General features: G+C 38.0%; 1 protein-coding gene across 1 annotated transcript in view; it reads right to left on the bottom strand.

Moving 5' to 3' along the window:
• Positions 1 to 16,602, bottom strand: part of CPAMD8 (C3 and PZP like alpha-2-macroglobulin domain containing 8) — a 58,168-nt gene that overhangs the window by 26,201 nt on the left and 15,365 nt on the right. Inside the window, exons 16-28 of the mRNA XM_050910566.1 lie at positions 16,422 to 16,571; positions 16,147 to 16,308; positions 13,925 to 14,067; positions 12,841 to 12,906; positions 9,353 to 9,584; positions 8,585 to 8,738; positions 7,812 to 7,954; positions 7,295 to 7,346; positions 6,312 to 6,610; positions 5,663 to 5,888; positions 4,919 to 5,095; positions 2,092 to 2,173; positions 392 to 548 (exon numbers count right to left, since the gene is read on the bottom strand). Of these exons, the coding sequence (XP_050766523.1) occupies positions 392 to 548; positions 2,092 to 2,173; positions 4,919 to 5,095; positions 5,663 to 5,888; positions 6,312 to 6,610; positions 7,295 to 7,346; positions 7,812 to 7,954; positions 8,585 to 8,738; positions 9,353 to 9,584; positions 12,841 to 12,906; positions 13,925 to 14,067; positions 16,147 to 16,308; positions 16,422 to 16,571 (2,043 nt within the window). The remainder of the gene's footprint in view (positions 1 to 391; positions 549 to 2,091; positions 2,174 to 4,918; positions 5,096 to 5,662; positions 5,889 to 6,311; positions 6,611 to 7,294; positions 7,347 to 7,811; positions 7,955 to 8,584; positions 8,739 to 9,352; positions 9,585 to 12,840; positions 12,907 to 13,924; positions 14,068 to 16,146; positions 16,309 to 16,421; positions 16,572 to 16,602) is intronic.

Raw genomic sequence — 16,602 nt, 5'->3', positions numbered from 1 at the left:
ATAGCTATACGAGAAGCTGTGGCATCACAGAACTTCTTTTCCTTTGCACATAAGGAGTATGAAATTTAGGAACCCAACCCAACATTGTAGCTTCCTTCCCTAGCAATAGCCTGACAACACACTCAATGCACGTAACTTCATACTCCAAGACATGACTCTGAAGTGTTATGCGAGACTTGACATCTTGCTTTCCCTTCTCATGGGACAGCACACAGATACGTTCTGATAGACTTTTTTTTTTCCTGAAATTCTCCTGGTTCTTCCTATACTATTCTCGCCTTTCAAGTGCAATATTCGTACTAGGCATAAGGAAACTGCATCACTTCATGCTTTGATAATAAAACTTTAAAAATGCACCTATTGCATGATTTTGAGTCTGTACAGTTTTTACCTGAATGTCCTTATTTAGTATCCTGCCCATAGCAGGAAAAGAACCATCTTCTTTCTGATGCTGGATGATCCAGTCTTTGGCAGCTGTTAGTTCTTTCGGGTCAATGAAAATAAACCCACGAGACTGTGCAAAGGACTTGAGGACAAAAGCTGTTAGCCTGTAAATATGAATTTATCATCTTTACTGAGAAAACAAATTCAGAATAATGTATCAGTAAGGGGAAAACAACATTCTTAGAAAGCACAAATTTTAAAAATCTTGTCGGGGAAACACTAAATATTGTTAAAAAAAAAAAAAAATCAATGGTACATAAAAGCACCTGAACACTGTCCAAACTTCTGGATAAGAGCAGGATTAAGGGTCAACAAATTAAATTGAAAAGTATAACTGAAAGATATATTTGTCTTAGTTATGACACACTCTGAAATTCAGTTCCCTTTTATAGGTGCTCACCTGCTACCCAAATTATTAAAGCTTTTAAATTAAGAATCAATATCCTTATAAATATGGAATTATTTGCAAAGAAAAGAGAGGAGTAAATTTTCCGATTTTGTTACTGTCTTAACCAAAAAAAAAAAAAAAGCTAAAGTCTGAGTCTGTGTTAGACTTTATACAGAATTAAGACTTAAGAAAGCAACAGAAGTGTTTTTGGAATTCTAAACCTCTGACATGCAACAAGTGTGAACTCTGGCCAGCTTTGGGAGATTGAATCATTCATTTTACAAGCCTCTGAGGAATGGGAGGGTAGAAAGCATGCTGCCTGGCAGGGGATTTTTCAAGTGTTAAGTAATTCTGTGTCACCGTATTTTACATCTAGGGACTGGGAGATGCCAGATCTGAGATAAAAGTTTACTATCTTAGAAACAGTGAGGCAGAAGCATCATAGAAGTGGTACTTCCCCTCTGATGAGTTCATGAAGAAAATCAGTTTAAAGCAAAATACAGAGCAGATGGAGAAGCCAAATGACAGCACAAGGAAATGAATGAAGACAAGAATCTACTACATCTGAGACATTATAGTCAACTAACACGCTAATGTGATGTAACGTACAACCTTAAAGGCCATGGTCTCCTAAGGGGGACATAAGTGAGATGAGCTGATTTCTCAGTTTCATAATTTCTGGCTCTTATGTTGTTTGACTCTAAGGTCCTGCACTTCAATTCTCAGGGCATAAATCCATACCATTCCATTTCATCCATGAGGGGATATAAAGCACTTGGGAGAGACTTCTTTGGGGTTTTTTGGGGCTGGTTTTGGTGTTGGGTTTTTTTCCCCTACCCTGGTAGAAGCCTCTGCCACTTCTAGAGACAGCAAGTTTCTCCGTACATGCTTCAGGTGAAGATCCATTCCCTAGTGGAATTAGGTGCTTAAATGCCCTGTACTTTGCTACTCCAATTCCAGTAGACCAAATATGATCCTTAAGTATAGCTTCTGTGCCTAAAGCCTGGACATACTAGTAGATGTGACCAGCTTAACTGCCCCTGAGTCTTGACACAACTATAATACACCTACTAGTGTAGTATGAACACTCAGCTGCATTGAAACAGTAAGTCTATAGTCATTGAGTATTATTTCTATTCTCCACTGTGTGCGATACCATGACGGAAGCTGGAAAATTACTCTTCTTTCCTTACTAATTGTGTATTTTTCCCATTTAGCAAACACTGAATTTTCTAACTCTGTTTTAAATAGCAACTCACCACATACTCCCTGAGGAATCCCTCTCGCCAAAAGCACTGTATGAACCATCTTGTCTCTTGTAGGTCAGCTGGCGCTGGTAGCCTGGAAGTCACAAAAGAATTGGGGGAGTCCAAAATCCTCACACAGAGGAAAAAAAAGTATGTAAAGTGAATGAAGACTTGGACCATCTGGCACTAGTGTAAGGGATTTTGCTGCCCGAGGCAATCTCTTATTTTGCTGTGAGTGATAGAGCCAGCTCTGTGCACGTACGCTGCAGCTTATTCAGAAATCCATTCAGGCTAACATCTGTAAGACTACAACTCCTGCATTTTGGCCAGTAGAAATGTTAAAAATCTGATACCCCTCTGAAAAGATGCAGTATTAAAAGAAAGATTTTTACTTAAGCATACAGCCATTCTCCTTCCATTTTACTGAAAGCACCATGCAGATGAAAATTTTTTTCCTACAATGATACAACTGGATTCAGACTTTTCTCCAAAGCTGTTGCTTGGGACAACTTAATTTAACACGACAGTAATAGCCGTGATCTTAACGTATACAAACACTTCCTAGCTACTAGGGCTGTCTTATAAGACTTGTTTTAGACAACAATTATTAACAAGCTGAATGTTGAAGATAACTCTCTACCAGAATGTCTTTTGAGATTGAAAATAAAGATAGTCAAAATGCTTTTCCTATTAGGAAAAGAATTTGCTTCTCAAACCTATTTGTCTTATAACCATGAACTGCCCATCCGAATAAAGCACTCTAAGCCTCTATATTGAGGAATACAGAATACACACTTTGATAAAGCTCTTAAATGCCCATTGGGATCAAACCCTTCAGAATGGGTATTTCTGATATGGAGATACGTCAAACCTGCAAGAAGACCGTGTCAAAGACATTTAGTGCCTGCTTAATTCTGAGATACATGAATAGACATTTTATTCCACACTGCATGACATTTTTATGGGAATGGATTACTTTTTCATTTCCGGAGGCAAAGTTTCTTTCTTGACCTCTCCAGATACAGGCAGCTCCACAATCGCTGAGTAAGGGCTGCCCATGTCTCCTACACTTTTTCCTGTTGCTCTACAGCCTTCCGATTCTCATAGAGAACGCAGATAGAATGGTTTGAAAAATGGGAGGAACAAAGCCCTAGAGATTAACGATGCTCTTGTAGTAAAAACATCTTTGTCTGAGGGTTGTGGGATATATACAAGTACGTGGCAGAAAGCATAAGTAACAGTATTATTTTTTTTTTCCTTCCTCCAAACAATAGGTGTTACATTAAATTAGATTGCTTTTCTTCTACATAGGCCTCAGATACAATTTACTACTGAGCACTTCCTCCTTAAATTGTTCCTCAGCGTTCGTTTCCAGTGTGTTAGATGGACGAATTAAGTACTCGTATTTTTATATCAGTCTTATAATTTTCTCTGTTCTTTTATTTGAATGTTCATTTTGAGTTGACTTATGCTTCATTGCTCTTACATTTATTCTTCTTTGCTTGCTAGGTTGATAGTGGCACAGACTTTATGTCTTGCTTGCTCTTCTGAAATCTTCTGTTTTCTAAACACTCCTCTAGATGCTTGGACTCAGTGGAGAGGTTCACCTTTCTAGCTTTCACCTGTTCACCTGCTTTTGCAGAACTGCGTTGTGGGAAAGTAGAAAAATTACTGACTAGTTTAGCTCAGGCTACTTCTAAAGATTAGGGAATATACGGGAATTGTTGGGTATCAGCACTTTCTATAACGGACGACTGAGTGGTGAAAAAGTTTTCTGGCTTGGTAAGTCACAAAAGCCTTCTAGAGTGAGCAAACAGACTTTCCCATCTAAACCTTATACTTGGCAGGGCTCCAATAAACACAGAAAAGTTTAAAACTCTTGAGGATTTCTTCTGTAAGGGTTAATTAGCAGGCAGAGTTTGGAGCCAAAAACCTGGAAGGTTTGCAGATTCATAAAAAGAAACAAAAGCAAATGATATTGCAAAGGAAACACTGACCTGGACTGTTAAAAAATTCCCTTTGTCTTACTGCTATCAGCAAGCACAAAAAATTACAAGTGAAACGACTGTAGCCAGGCAAAGGAAGCAGCACGGGGCTTTTGCTGCTGAATACAAGAAATATATTACATATTACATTTTATATTTACATTTTCAGAGGAGAACCACCTAATCCTGTCACCTCTGATTTCATGACATGACTATTGTCTGACTCATACACAAGACAGCTTTGTCCCTTTGGGTCATTCTTGTTTTCCCAAACAAATGCTGAGAAAAACAGTGCATAAAAAGATAGATTGCTTTGAGCTGTTTAGTGAGATAGGACAGGACACTGAAAGGACAGATAAAAGCCTTTGTTATATGGCTCTAGGTTAACTACTCTGGATACTAACTTTTGATTTCGGGTATACTGTTACTAAGAAAACACTGTTAAAAAAAGAGAAAGTTCAGAGAGGAGCCATGTAGTAACTGAAGGACTGGAAAGACAATTTATGAATAAGGCAAAAAAGCCTAAATATACAGATTTTTACTAAATTTAATTTTCCTTGACTTTCTGAAATGTTTAAACATAGATATAAGCTGCCTAAGGAAAAAAAAAAGATAAAAAATATAAATCAAGAACCATGTAAACTAGGAGTTATTGAAGGGCAACACAGGCTACATATCAAGGGAAAACATCTTGCCATCAAAATCTGTTAACCTGTGAGATTATCCTACAGGAAATGATGAATCCTCATCACTTGGGATACTCTTGATGAGAAAGAACAATGTGATACTAGTAAAACTCTCTTCTAATTTACAAGCCTTTTCTCCTTCTATAAATTGTAAGTTTAATGAGTTACCTTGAACAAGGTAATCAGTAGCTTCACTCTCCACCTCATGACTGAGTTGTTTGGTTTTCTGGAGATATTTCAGGACAAAAACATTAGGAGCAAAATGGATCATGTTCTGCTCCCCACATCCAAATGGTAATCGCAAAAGATTGTCCAAGTTGTTCAATGTAGGGCCCATCACATCTCCTGTTTGAAAAACAGGTGATATGTTCAGTATCAAGGAATTACGCTTTACTTCCTTTTGATGTCTTATGATTAAAACCCACCTGACTACACTAATTTCTGCTAGCTACACATAGTCAGCTTAAATAAACTGTATCATAAGTTGGAAGTCCTTCAACTGTTAAGTCTTAGCCCTTCAAGCTCTTGCTGGAATAAAGAAATTTCACATTTCAGAGTTTGATGATCCATGACTCCCCAGTTTAGACTACTAGTTTAGAACACAGTTAGCACAATTTGTGATTATGATGAATATGAAATGAATGCTATGAATTCTAACAGACAGTGTCTCTGCAAAGCCCTCAGATGGTATCAACTTTAAGTCACTGTTGACTCAAACAGGGTTCAAACAAGTGACCAAAAAAAAAAAAAAAATTATTTGTCCCAGAATTAAGCAGCATATACCTTTGTAACTGCCTATGACTATCTTATCTGGTGTGTATTACTCAAATACTGGTCAGAAGCAAGTAACAGCTGGAGTATCTCTTCATATTTGATAACTGGTACCTAGTGATACCTCCTCATAATTGATACCTATTATTGAAGCCGTAGCTCTTTCTGATCCTGGAATTATGTTGTGGGGAACTCCAAGAGTAAATGCTTCATTGTGATTTTCATCAGTCTCTTCTTTTCTCCAAATTTTAAACTCTCCCATTGACCCCCAGCCTGTGGAAAAGCCAATGTACTTCACCTCAAGCTGTTTGGGGACCGTCCACTCCACAATAATAGACTCATTTAGCACCCGAGTACCATGGCCAACCTGAAAGGAACAAAAAACCATGCAGTTCCAAGAACCCACACATACGAAGTCAGTCTGCCATGTGTCCTTGGACCTAGTAACTTCTGTGTGCATCAGAGAACATTGTAGATGGACCAGTACCTTTCTCTTTCCCACCCACAAAACAATCCAAGGAAGTTTAATGAGAATTCCACAGGCTTGACCTCCAAGGCTTTCAACACACTTAGCACTAAAAACATCACAGACCGAGGTCCTGAGAACATAATGTGGCAAGTAGATACGTTCTGATTAAAACAGCCTGATCAAGACTTAATAGAGAAAAAGCAACAGGAACGAAGTTTTCACCTTCTACAACAAGCCTAATGAAAATCTGCCGTATGCATGCTCAAACTCTATTTAAGAAAGCAAGAGACTTCCAGACCATTACATAGATAAATTCACTACCTGGATAATTCCATTTTTCCAGCTGATCCAGAAGCTGCGGAATTCATCCCAGGAGAGGATACCAGCTGTGTCCCTGCTGGCCACCGGCTCACCCATTTTGCTTATGGAAATCCATGTTTTAGTATTTTGATGTCCACCAATAACAATCTCAGTCATCTCTGCCATGTCATGTGGACCAGAGGACAAGGCCAAGTGAGCATCATTGTGTGCTTTCACAGCAATGTCAAAGTGTGTCATCTGGGCAGGTTTCTGCATGTATTGGTACTCATATTTGTTAGGTGTAGAAATGTGTATTTTCTCTAGTCAGAAAAATAATGGAATGTTGAAAGAATTAGAGCTTAGCTCACATACTTCAAAAATAACCCATAGCTAACTACTAAAATTTAAACAAACAGACCTTTCCTAAGTACACGTTCTTTTTCTTCAGATTCTCTTAAACAAACTATAAAAGTATATGTGGATATGTCTTCCCATCTTCTATTTATACCCCCTTCCAATATAGAAGATCCTTCAATTCAAACTGCTCAGCTGGATTTCATATGAAGTCTGTAAGTGATTTTTCAGTTCTAATCTAGTGGTCAAAAGCATCTCTGTTTAGCTACTGGAGCCAACTTTGAGCTATCCAAATCCTACGCAGAAAGGACATACTGATTCCAGAACTGAATTTTAAAACATCAGCTGAAAATATAGTACAGTCACAGTTACTGTCCACAGTGCTGAATACTTAAACTGTTTCACAAAGTAAAGGAATTTAATTGCCATTTCCAGAAATCACTTGGGCAGTTAGCGCAAATTCATAATTAGCCAGCCAGGTAAGAAAGACTCTTTATTCAAAAGTTCTTCCTACACACCATAACTCATCAATCATAGAGAAATGGAAACAAAGATTTTTTTAATCTTTTTTTTCCATGAGATGAAGCCACATGTTTCTATTTATAACTAAATCAAACAAACTTAATATCTCATTCGAATCATGAACTTACCATTTGGGCAGAAGAACACACTATAGGTGTATTCTCTGGACAGTCCCTCTGGCTATATAAAGACAGAAATCCATACATAAAAATACAGTGCTTGGATTAGCAGTAACAGCTATTCAGTTTTACTTACAAAATACAGAAATAATATTCTGCTGCTGTACAGTGTTTTATATCCTTTACAGAAAAGTTATTACACTGTATTCTGTTAGCTAGAGATACGCTAACCACTACCAGTGAATCTTACATGACAGCACATTTCTTAAATTAACAGAGCAAGCTTATCCGATAAAATTTCTATCTCTTTTTCTTCTGAACAGTATTGAAGATTCACCAGCATGAACTCAGAATCAAATGGGCTCTTTCTGTACACGTACCACTAAAACGGATTATTTCCAATCATGTAAACATACCATAAATCAACTTGAAGATTCTTATCAACCTATTCAGGAAAAACTTTCATGATCTGCCCAAGCATTTATAATTTTTTTTTCTGAATTATTACTAATTCATATTTTCTTACCTCAATAATAACACTACTGCGAACATAATCCACTCCCACTGGGGTCCTTTTGTCCATATAATTGTCCTCCGAGTGCTTGCCATTCTTTAAGGTCTGCATCCCATCCTGACAACAATTAGTTCCACCATAAGCAAAAGCTTTTGCTAAGAAACAGAAGGGAAAAGAAGCAGAGATTTTGAGATAGGAAGATCTTCAGGAGTTCAAGTGAAGATCTAAACTAATTAGATACAATTGATTAACAATACATCAAGTGTTTTGTAATTACAGCTCTCTTATATTACATTTATTCCGTATTTGAATGGTCACATCTAAAACTGGACAATATTTGGACAGTCACGGGGCAACAGAGAAACTCTTTCCTAGTTTCCAGTGTTGTACAATTTTTACTGTGATTATTTACTTGAAAGATGTACTGTGATTATTTGCTTGAAAGATGTACAGAATTTGTTGTTATTCTCTTATTTAACAATTTCCACTGATCTCTTCAGGGAGATGTAACAGGTCCAAACCTCACATGACCACATATCACACAACAGGAAAACTGATGACTAGGGAATCTCCTGAAGTTTGTTCATACAGACTCTTCAGTGCATTACAGCTATAGAATCTGTTTCCAAGAAACAAATGGGTTCAAAAGCTAAGCTGGCAGCAAGTGGAATGAATGATTCCACTTTGAGGTACTAGGGAAATAAGAATTTTCTTCTGAAAGAGGAATAAAAAGAAACACTTGTAAAACTCCCTCAAGCAGCAAGCTATTTTTATTTCTATACTACCAGTGATGTTGCTCAGTCCAAGCTCATTGAAGGACAAAACGATAGAGGTGGGTTTAGCTTCCCCAGGGGCAACGCACTTCTTTCTTGTCAGATGGTGTTTCCCAGGATGCCCAACAAACTTTATGCCTTTTGGAACAGAAATCTTCACATGGACCTGTGAAAATTTTTGAATGCCATTGATTGCAATTTTCAGCTCCAAAATCAACTGATATATGTGAAAAATCTGAAAACCACAAAATGCTTAATAAAATCATAGTATGCACAGATTATTCATTCTTCAAACCTTCTAGTAATATATTTGACAGACAGCATTACTTTCAGCTCAGCAATTCTACAAGCAGTTCAGAATGATACTACTGGAGCTAGGCAGATAATGAGTTTGAGAAGAAAACATCTAGGGAGACAGGATTTCTTGGAAAAAAATTCTTTCAAAATAAACTACTTTCAGCAGCTTTCTGATTATGAAGGAAATTCTTCTCTGCGGTTCAGCATAAGCTTCCTAATTGTACTCCCTACATTTTTTAATATTTGTATTTCTGAAGTGTTGCAAGACACTTCAAACTACAGTTGTTTCAAGCTAGAAGTAAATAAAGCAGTGACGTTTATTCATATTGAAAAGTAGTATCTTTGTCTTGTTCAAAGCATTTATGCTGAGCTTATCACTACGTTAGCCCTATACCTTATCTACTGTAGCTTGTAGATCACCTAGGAAACTCTGATGATAAAACAGAATTTAGTAACGCAGACAGGAATAGAGCAAGCTGTTACCTCTACACAGACAGCTAAGTAATTGTAGACAGTCAATGGGATTTTGGTCTGTTCTCCCCGGATGACATGGTATGGCAAGGTGAAATCAATGAAGAAAGGTTTAAATGTCTTCAGTTCTGTTTGACTGGCAATGCCCAACCCCTTCTCTTCAGACAGAGCCACAGCTTCAGTTATCCAGGTAGTGATGGAGTCTGGCACCTCCACATGCAGCTGTGCTTCTCCCGATACGTTACTACCAAAGAGAACAGGGAATAACTTGGGTTGATCAGATTAATGAAATGCTTTTGAATCAAGCTAAAGCACACAGAGCCAAACATTTTGAGGAATTCCCTCCAAATCCAAACTTACAACATAGCATCAGTGTCTGCTTTGAACAACAGCTTATAAAAGGCTCAATGTTTTCTATCAGTTTTTTTGAGACCTATGCACATTTATAAGGAGCAGAACAGCAAGCAGTTCCTTTTGCAAAACACAGCCTAATATACAAATTCTTACTGGATTAAGAGCTTTACAGGCATTTGCAGCCTCATTATAGAGTCAGTTTTCTTAGAGGCAAATGGCTGCACTAAGTCAAAAAAAAAAAAAAAGAAAAGAAAAGAAATGAAAAGAAAAGAAAAAGAATCCTAGACTGAGGTCCTGGATAAAAACAGTTCAGCAATAATTTATTTAACAGCTAGTGAAATAAAAGTAATTTTTGTTGGAACCCATTGTCCTTGTATACATTGCCACATTGCAGACTCTACTTGAACATAAGGGCAAATGAGAAATTTTCCAGACACCAAGTTCAGCAACTGCTTGTCCAGGGGAGCGTATTTTGATTCAGAAACATTTTGGTTGGTTGGTTGGCTTTTGGAATGCCTGAGTCAGAAAATTTCCAAACCCATCATTTTCTTCCAATGACGATTGAAACTAATTATTAAAAATCAAATTTCTGAGTATTTACCTTTACTGTGCATACCACAAGAGGATATCATAAACTTGGTATCCTCTTCCATGCTTTATAGTAACAGAAATTCAATTTTGTTCTGCAGACTTTGCTATTTCCCTCCTGCAAAGAAGCTTTGGCCTTGCTTGGAACAGAAAACATTTCCTCTAAAGCAAGAACAAAAGCTATTTCATGGCTCAACTGGCAGGATGATTGGTGCAGTTATGAGTACACCCTAAGGTTGTTTTCTCTCCAATTCTTATTTATTCCCCAGAGCTTGATACACATGCTGCTAGCTCTGTAATCTTCCGAGAGCAACGTGCATCTCAGTTGACATGGAAAATGAGAAAGCAAGATCTTCAGAATAAGTTCTGCGAGTCTACAGCGTAACACACTGTCTTTCAACACTGCAATACCACCTGATTCACATCCAGGACAAACTGAAGAATTGCCCTTTCACTGCTTTTCAACTGAAGGTTATTCACATTTTAGGCACCAATGAAGCATCCTTACTTTCATCATCTAAAATCAACTGTTTGTAATTTTCAATGAGCCTAAGCTATTGTAACTGTCAGTAACTAGGCAGCATATAATGTACTGGTCTGTGTATTTTTATTACAGTAGGAAAAGGATTAAAACAAATAGTCTGATAAAAAACTAGAGATCACTACGCCTTTGAATAGGCATGCTAGGTTCAGTCAGTCTCCAAGCCCTCTGGCCAATGAATGTGGTTCCCCAGCTCAAACTACAGAGTGGAGAGCCTGGGAAATGCACTTGGCTTGACAGCACCAAGTTATTTTAACTTCTTTTAAGCACGCTAGTTTCTTAATATTTAGGTCTTCATCCTAACTGGAGTTAGGTAGCTGGTACCTGCAATAAACTTCAGCCCCGAAGTATAAGCAGAAGGGTGTCCTAGCTCTAGAACTGGCAGTATTCCAGTCTGTTTAACCGGACAATTTGTTGCAGCTGATGTTCTTTCCACTGGGATTTCAGCCCATAACCAGCATTAACATTATTTTCACACATGAGGGCACTTACTCTTCCGGGCAGAGGGCCAAAGTACACACACATTTCCAGCCATTAGACCCTCCAGCCAGGCTTTAGGAATTTTTAGAATTGGTTTGGGAAGTTGACATTAGGCTTTTGTTTCTTTTTTGAGGATTGCATATTATAATTATAAATGGTAGAAGGAAAAAAAAAAAAATTCTTCCTGTTCAAGAGAGTGGAAATCAAGGAATGCTCAACTTAGTTGTTTCTAATGAAATAAAGTGGAGAAAATGCAATCTGCAACTTTTTATTCCACACTCTCCCACTTATCATTAACTGCCCCAGCTTGCTGAGGCCCAAACGGGCACTTCTGGAATTCTTTGTGTATTTCCACAAAGCATATTTCATGCTCAATTGAACAGATTTGAATACACTTGCTGCAAGTTCCTGTCAAATTTAATTTATAATCATTTATTGAGAATGAAGTTTACTTGCAAACCTGGAGAAGCCTTTTAATAATTGCTTCCAATTATCCTAGATGTGCTGTTTCTGGGAGAGATTAGCTATCTGTTTATTCATTTTTTTCGTTCCAGTTGTACCAGGTGGAAACCATGATTTATTGCGCAGTAAATTAAGGTTTGGGGAGATGCTCTTGCATCAGATGAAAGAGAAAGGAGGGCTCTGTGCAATTTAAAAAGCAATCAATATAGAATACCAGTGCATGGTTAGGCTATACCAGCGTTTACAGAAACAGCTATTCTGCCTCCATCTCCTCCCACCTATTACCCTGGGATCATTTTCCCACTAAAGCATATGCAGCAATTTATGCTACAATAGGGGTGGGAAGGAAGTAAAACACTAGCACTCACTGAAGTTGACATTTCTGCATTACCCTAGGGTCCAAACACAAATCCAGACCCAACTCATCCCCCACTGTAAAGGAAAACTGGCACTTCTGAGGGGCTGGTCTTGCCTTTTGACTGTGAACTCTAGCAAGATTTCCCATTCCCCTTCGCTCTCTTAAGTGGTACATAGAATTCTGGTTCATATGAAGATTTTAACATAGAGCTAGAAGTGCATCATCACTTTATATCTTACAGTCCCTTTTTATTGCAAGAGCAGTCTGACTGGCATTTATTGTGAGGCAAGCTTATGCAACAGGTAGTTCCTCACAGTAGCTAATCACTGCAAACCTATATCCTCACTTGCTCTTCAATAACTTGTCGCTACACCCTTTCCATAAGTGAGTAAAACCTAGAAATGTGTTGAACCAAACCATTGCTCCTCTTCTTCCCTGAAGATACTCCTCTGCTTGCGACACCATGGTGAATTACACACAGGTTGCAACGTAGTCACAACTGACAGGTTCAACTTGAAGTAAGTGAATACACTTCAAGACCAGATGAAATGTTACAAAGAAAGATTATTGATTAAAGCAGTCATGAAGAAAAGCAACAACAACAATGAATATCAGAGAATGCCAATGTAACTCCAGCATGTTTTAAAGACCTTTGTTTTCTGTAGTTGAAGAGGATACAACCCTCTGGATATAATTAAGGGAATTCCCTGTCAATACCTGACATTGAGGCAGTGCCAAATCCATGTTTCAGGAAAGAAGGTTCTTTTTCTCTTCTCTGCTCTGCTAGAAGAAGAAATAAGTCCTTGGCAATGAATTGTTTTAATAAGACAGTTTTAACAGTAACCGATAAATCAGTGTTATCACCCGAATGCAGCTCACATGACCAACCAAAACTCTAGCTAGTACAGAATCATTAAAAAGTGAATGGGTGTATCATTCATAACACAAATTACATAGTCTTTCCAAACGATCCCATTGTGCACACACACATCAAACAGTCTGGAGATATAAATAAGAATCTAAAAAAAAAAAATAGTATAAATAAAGTAATCTTAAAAACTAGCATAAATAATGTAATCTAAAAAAAAGTTTTATGATCCAAATTCTTTCACCAAACGAAATGAAAGGGAGCATATAGAGCATGTGACTTCCCACGATATCATAATATGGCCTTACTAATAGCAGTTACTACAATCACTACTTTATATTCCCCTCCGTTTCTTCTCTTGGAATCGTCTTGATCTCTAATGGTTTCATAATTTAGTCCATTTTTCTACACCTGTGATGCTTCATTTTCTTTTTCTTAACTAACCTCCAAAACTTACTCTGCTAAGAGAGGCCACCAGTTGGTTCAGAATACAAAGGGAAGGCACATCCTCAGTTGCAGCATTAGTTATAATACTTCATGACTTTTTCTTCATGCAGTCCCTCATTTTATTTATTTTGACCAGCTGAATGGCCAAAATAATGAGCAATGAGCAACTCTGCAAAACAAGGGCTAGCTTGCAAATATTGAGAAGCAGCAACTAATTCATAGAAAACTGAGATATGCAAAGAGTTTCAAATGATCATTTTGAAGAATATTACTTTGCATTTTTCCAGAATTAATTTAAATTTAACAAAGTAGTGTCAGTTATAATTTTTGTTAGGTCTATCAAGACAATGGAAGAGAGTTTCCCCACCACCACCTTGTCTAAACCAAGCAATTTCCTGGGGGCATGGAAGTGGAAAACAGCTGACAATATAGAAAAAAAATAGCTAAGAGTATCATAGACAATATGCATTACAACAAAAATGTTACCTTGGTGCTATTTTAGAATGCATTGTAGCCACCAACGTCCCGGTATGTGGCTGAAAAGCTGGGACAGCCTCATCCGTGTACATACCTCCATTCTGTCTGTGGTTTAAGCTGACTATATCAGTCATTACAACCAAGCCAGTTTCCTAGACAATAAAAATGAAGACCACAAAACAAAAACCAGCAAGGAAAAAAAAGGAAAAAAAAAAAAAAAGAAAAAAAAAGAATTAAACATGTCCCAATAAAAACTTTGCTGAACAGAATCCCCCAACCCTATTCCAACATTTATGGGGTAAATTTGAACTGAAACTTGAGGATTTTTAAAAACTTTATATAAAAATTACTGTTAATGTGAAAATATGTAGGCACTTTATAGGCAGAGGTTTTACGAGAAAGCTCTTGTTTGCTTGGAAAATGCATTTAAACCAATATCTAACATTACTGAGCGTGTGTAACTGCCAGGCAGCTACAGGTGAAAAATTATTACACATATTTTTCCCCTAGAATATTACATTACAGCTTTTTACCCTTCCTAAAAGTTTCCAGTGTGTTCTGCTGCAGTTAGCAGGCAGCTCTCACATCAGACATCACCAATTCTGCACTACCAAGAATGCCAAGCAAAATGGAAACTGTCCACACAGCTTCACAGTAAAAATACAGAATTCATAAGAAAGGTGTCTGCCAGCTCTGTCCCCTAAATGCACTCATTCATAAGAGACAGCAGTTCCCAGACACCAAAGGGAGTATGAGCTTTGTTCTCTTTACATACACATCCAATTATGACAAATCAGGTATACAGCAACGCATACACAGCAGCTATTAACATATGTATCTTTTCCCAAGAGTTTATGCGTCTCAGTAAGGAAAAAAAAGCATCGGAACAAAAACCCCAACAGATCACAGGGAGAGAAGAAGCAGTGACTCCTGCAGCAGTGGATAGTAACGAGGATTTAGAGTTTATGATTAAGAGATTGAGGCATTGGGGGAATGTGTGGAAGTCTATGGGGTTTAAGACAACACAATAGAACAATTTAGCTAAAATTGCAGAAAGGACAAAGAATGAAGAGACAGAGGATCTGAAGGAAGCAAGGATCATTATTATTAGCAGTTATGTGGATTAAAAATGGAAAGAACATAAAACGTTAGACCCGTGACACTGGTTCTCCAGGCCAGTCTATCTTTAAGAGCAGCAAGTAGTAGAAGCTTATGTAAAGAATATAAAACATATAACATGTATAGCATGGCCTTTCACGTGGCATGACCTTACAGTTTCAGGCAATCAGGGAACAGAGATTACGTGCTGCAGTGGTGTGGAAGGCAAAGAGGTAGGACGTCAGCAGAGTCTGAAAGGGTGGATGGACTCTACTGTGCAACTGTAGGAAGGGAAGAAAGAGGCTCAAGCAGAACTTTTCAAATAGATCAGGTAACAATAATTTTCATCAAAAGGAAAGCAAGAAGCTAAATGGAAACATAGTAGCATGTCTTTTAAAACCTACAGCTAAGTGAACTGTTTTTAGCTTAAAGGACTGCATTGTTAGTATCCAAAGCGATGAAGAAATGAATTAGTGCATGAGTACATTAAAAAAACCCTAGTTTTAAATGCTCAGCTTGAAAGTTGATGCAAATACACAGCACAGACCAAAGGAAATAAGATTTTTAAAATCTGATCAAGTTTAACTATTGAAAGACACCAAACAAACATAATTACTTAATTAGATGGCATTTAAATAGTAACCTGATCAAGGATACAAAGAAAACATTACTGGTCTTTCACACAGATGACCACAGAAGCTGGCAGAACTGGGGCAGGAAAGAAGTTTGAAGGATTGCCAAAGGATAGTCTAAAAGGGAAAAGGCTTTAAGGAAAGACTCATATTCCACCTTCCTTCCCTGTCAAAGTAACTGCGGAAGAGATCTGCAAGTTCATCCATGACTGGAGGAACCTTCTGGTCCCCTGTCTGATTCTCCAGAGCATCAGCATTAATTCCTTCACCCAACAGGATATCTGGCCCTGTAATCAAGATTGGCCAAAATCAAAGCACGTTTCTCCAATATCTTTGCTGGAACAGTGTACTCTCTGTTCTCCGAAATTACTTTTCAGCCTACCCCCCTGGGGAAACAGCTCTGATGTGGAAAAAAATAATGTCCTATGGAGCTGAAAATTATCCTGCAAGCATGAAAGTAAAAAAGACACTCCATAGAGAAGTGAGGCTGATTCTTCCTACTGTAAACGCGAAGCGAGCATCCTTGGTGATGTCCCAGTGCCAGGGAAAGACAGAAGATCTACGGCGTCTACGTGAGGACATGCCTGGCCACCAGAAGTGCCCTTCTTCCTTCAGAGCTCCAAAAGCATCAGATACATCATACTCTGCAAGCTCTTGAAAAACCTGCAGGGAAAGGAAAGGGACTGCTGTCCTTAGGTATAAAGGCTACTTACTAAAGGTAAAGTGCAGATAGCAGTATTAAGAAAAAGACATCAGTGCCTTAAGCTTCCTTTTACCTGACTGGCTGTCAGCTGAAAACCTGTCTTCAGCAAGTAGACACTCTTATCCACAGTGGCAACGCAGACACAGCTTGATTTTGCAGCTCTGACCTTGATGTTCACAACATCACCAGGTCTGGTCTCATTTGCTGAGAGCGCCACTGCAACCTAGGAATTTAACATTAAATCCCATTATCTC

This window comes from Gymnogyps californianus, chromosome 24, assembly GCF_018139145.2.
Source record: "Gymnogyps californianus isolate 813 chromosome 24, ASM1813914v2, whole genome shotgun sequence".
Taxonomy (NCBI): domain Eukaryota; kingdom Metazoa; phylum Chordata; class Aves; order Accipitriformes; family Cathartidae; genus Gymnogyps; species Gymnogyps californianus.
Note: the sequence above shows the minus strand (reverse complement) of the source record. Positions and strands in the feature narration are given on the sequence as shown.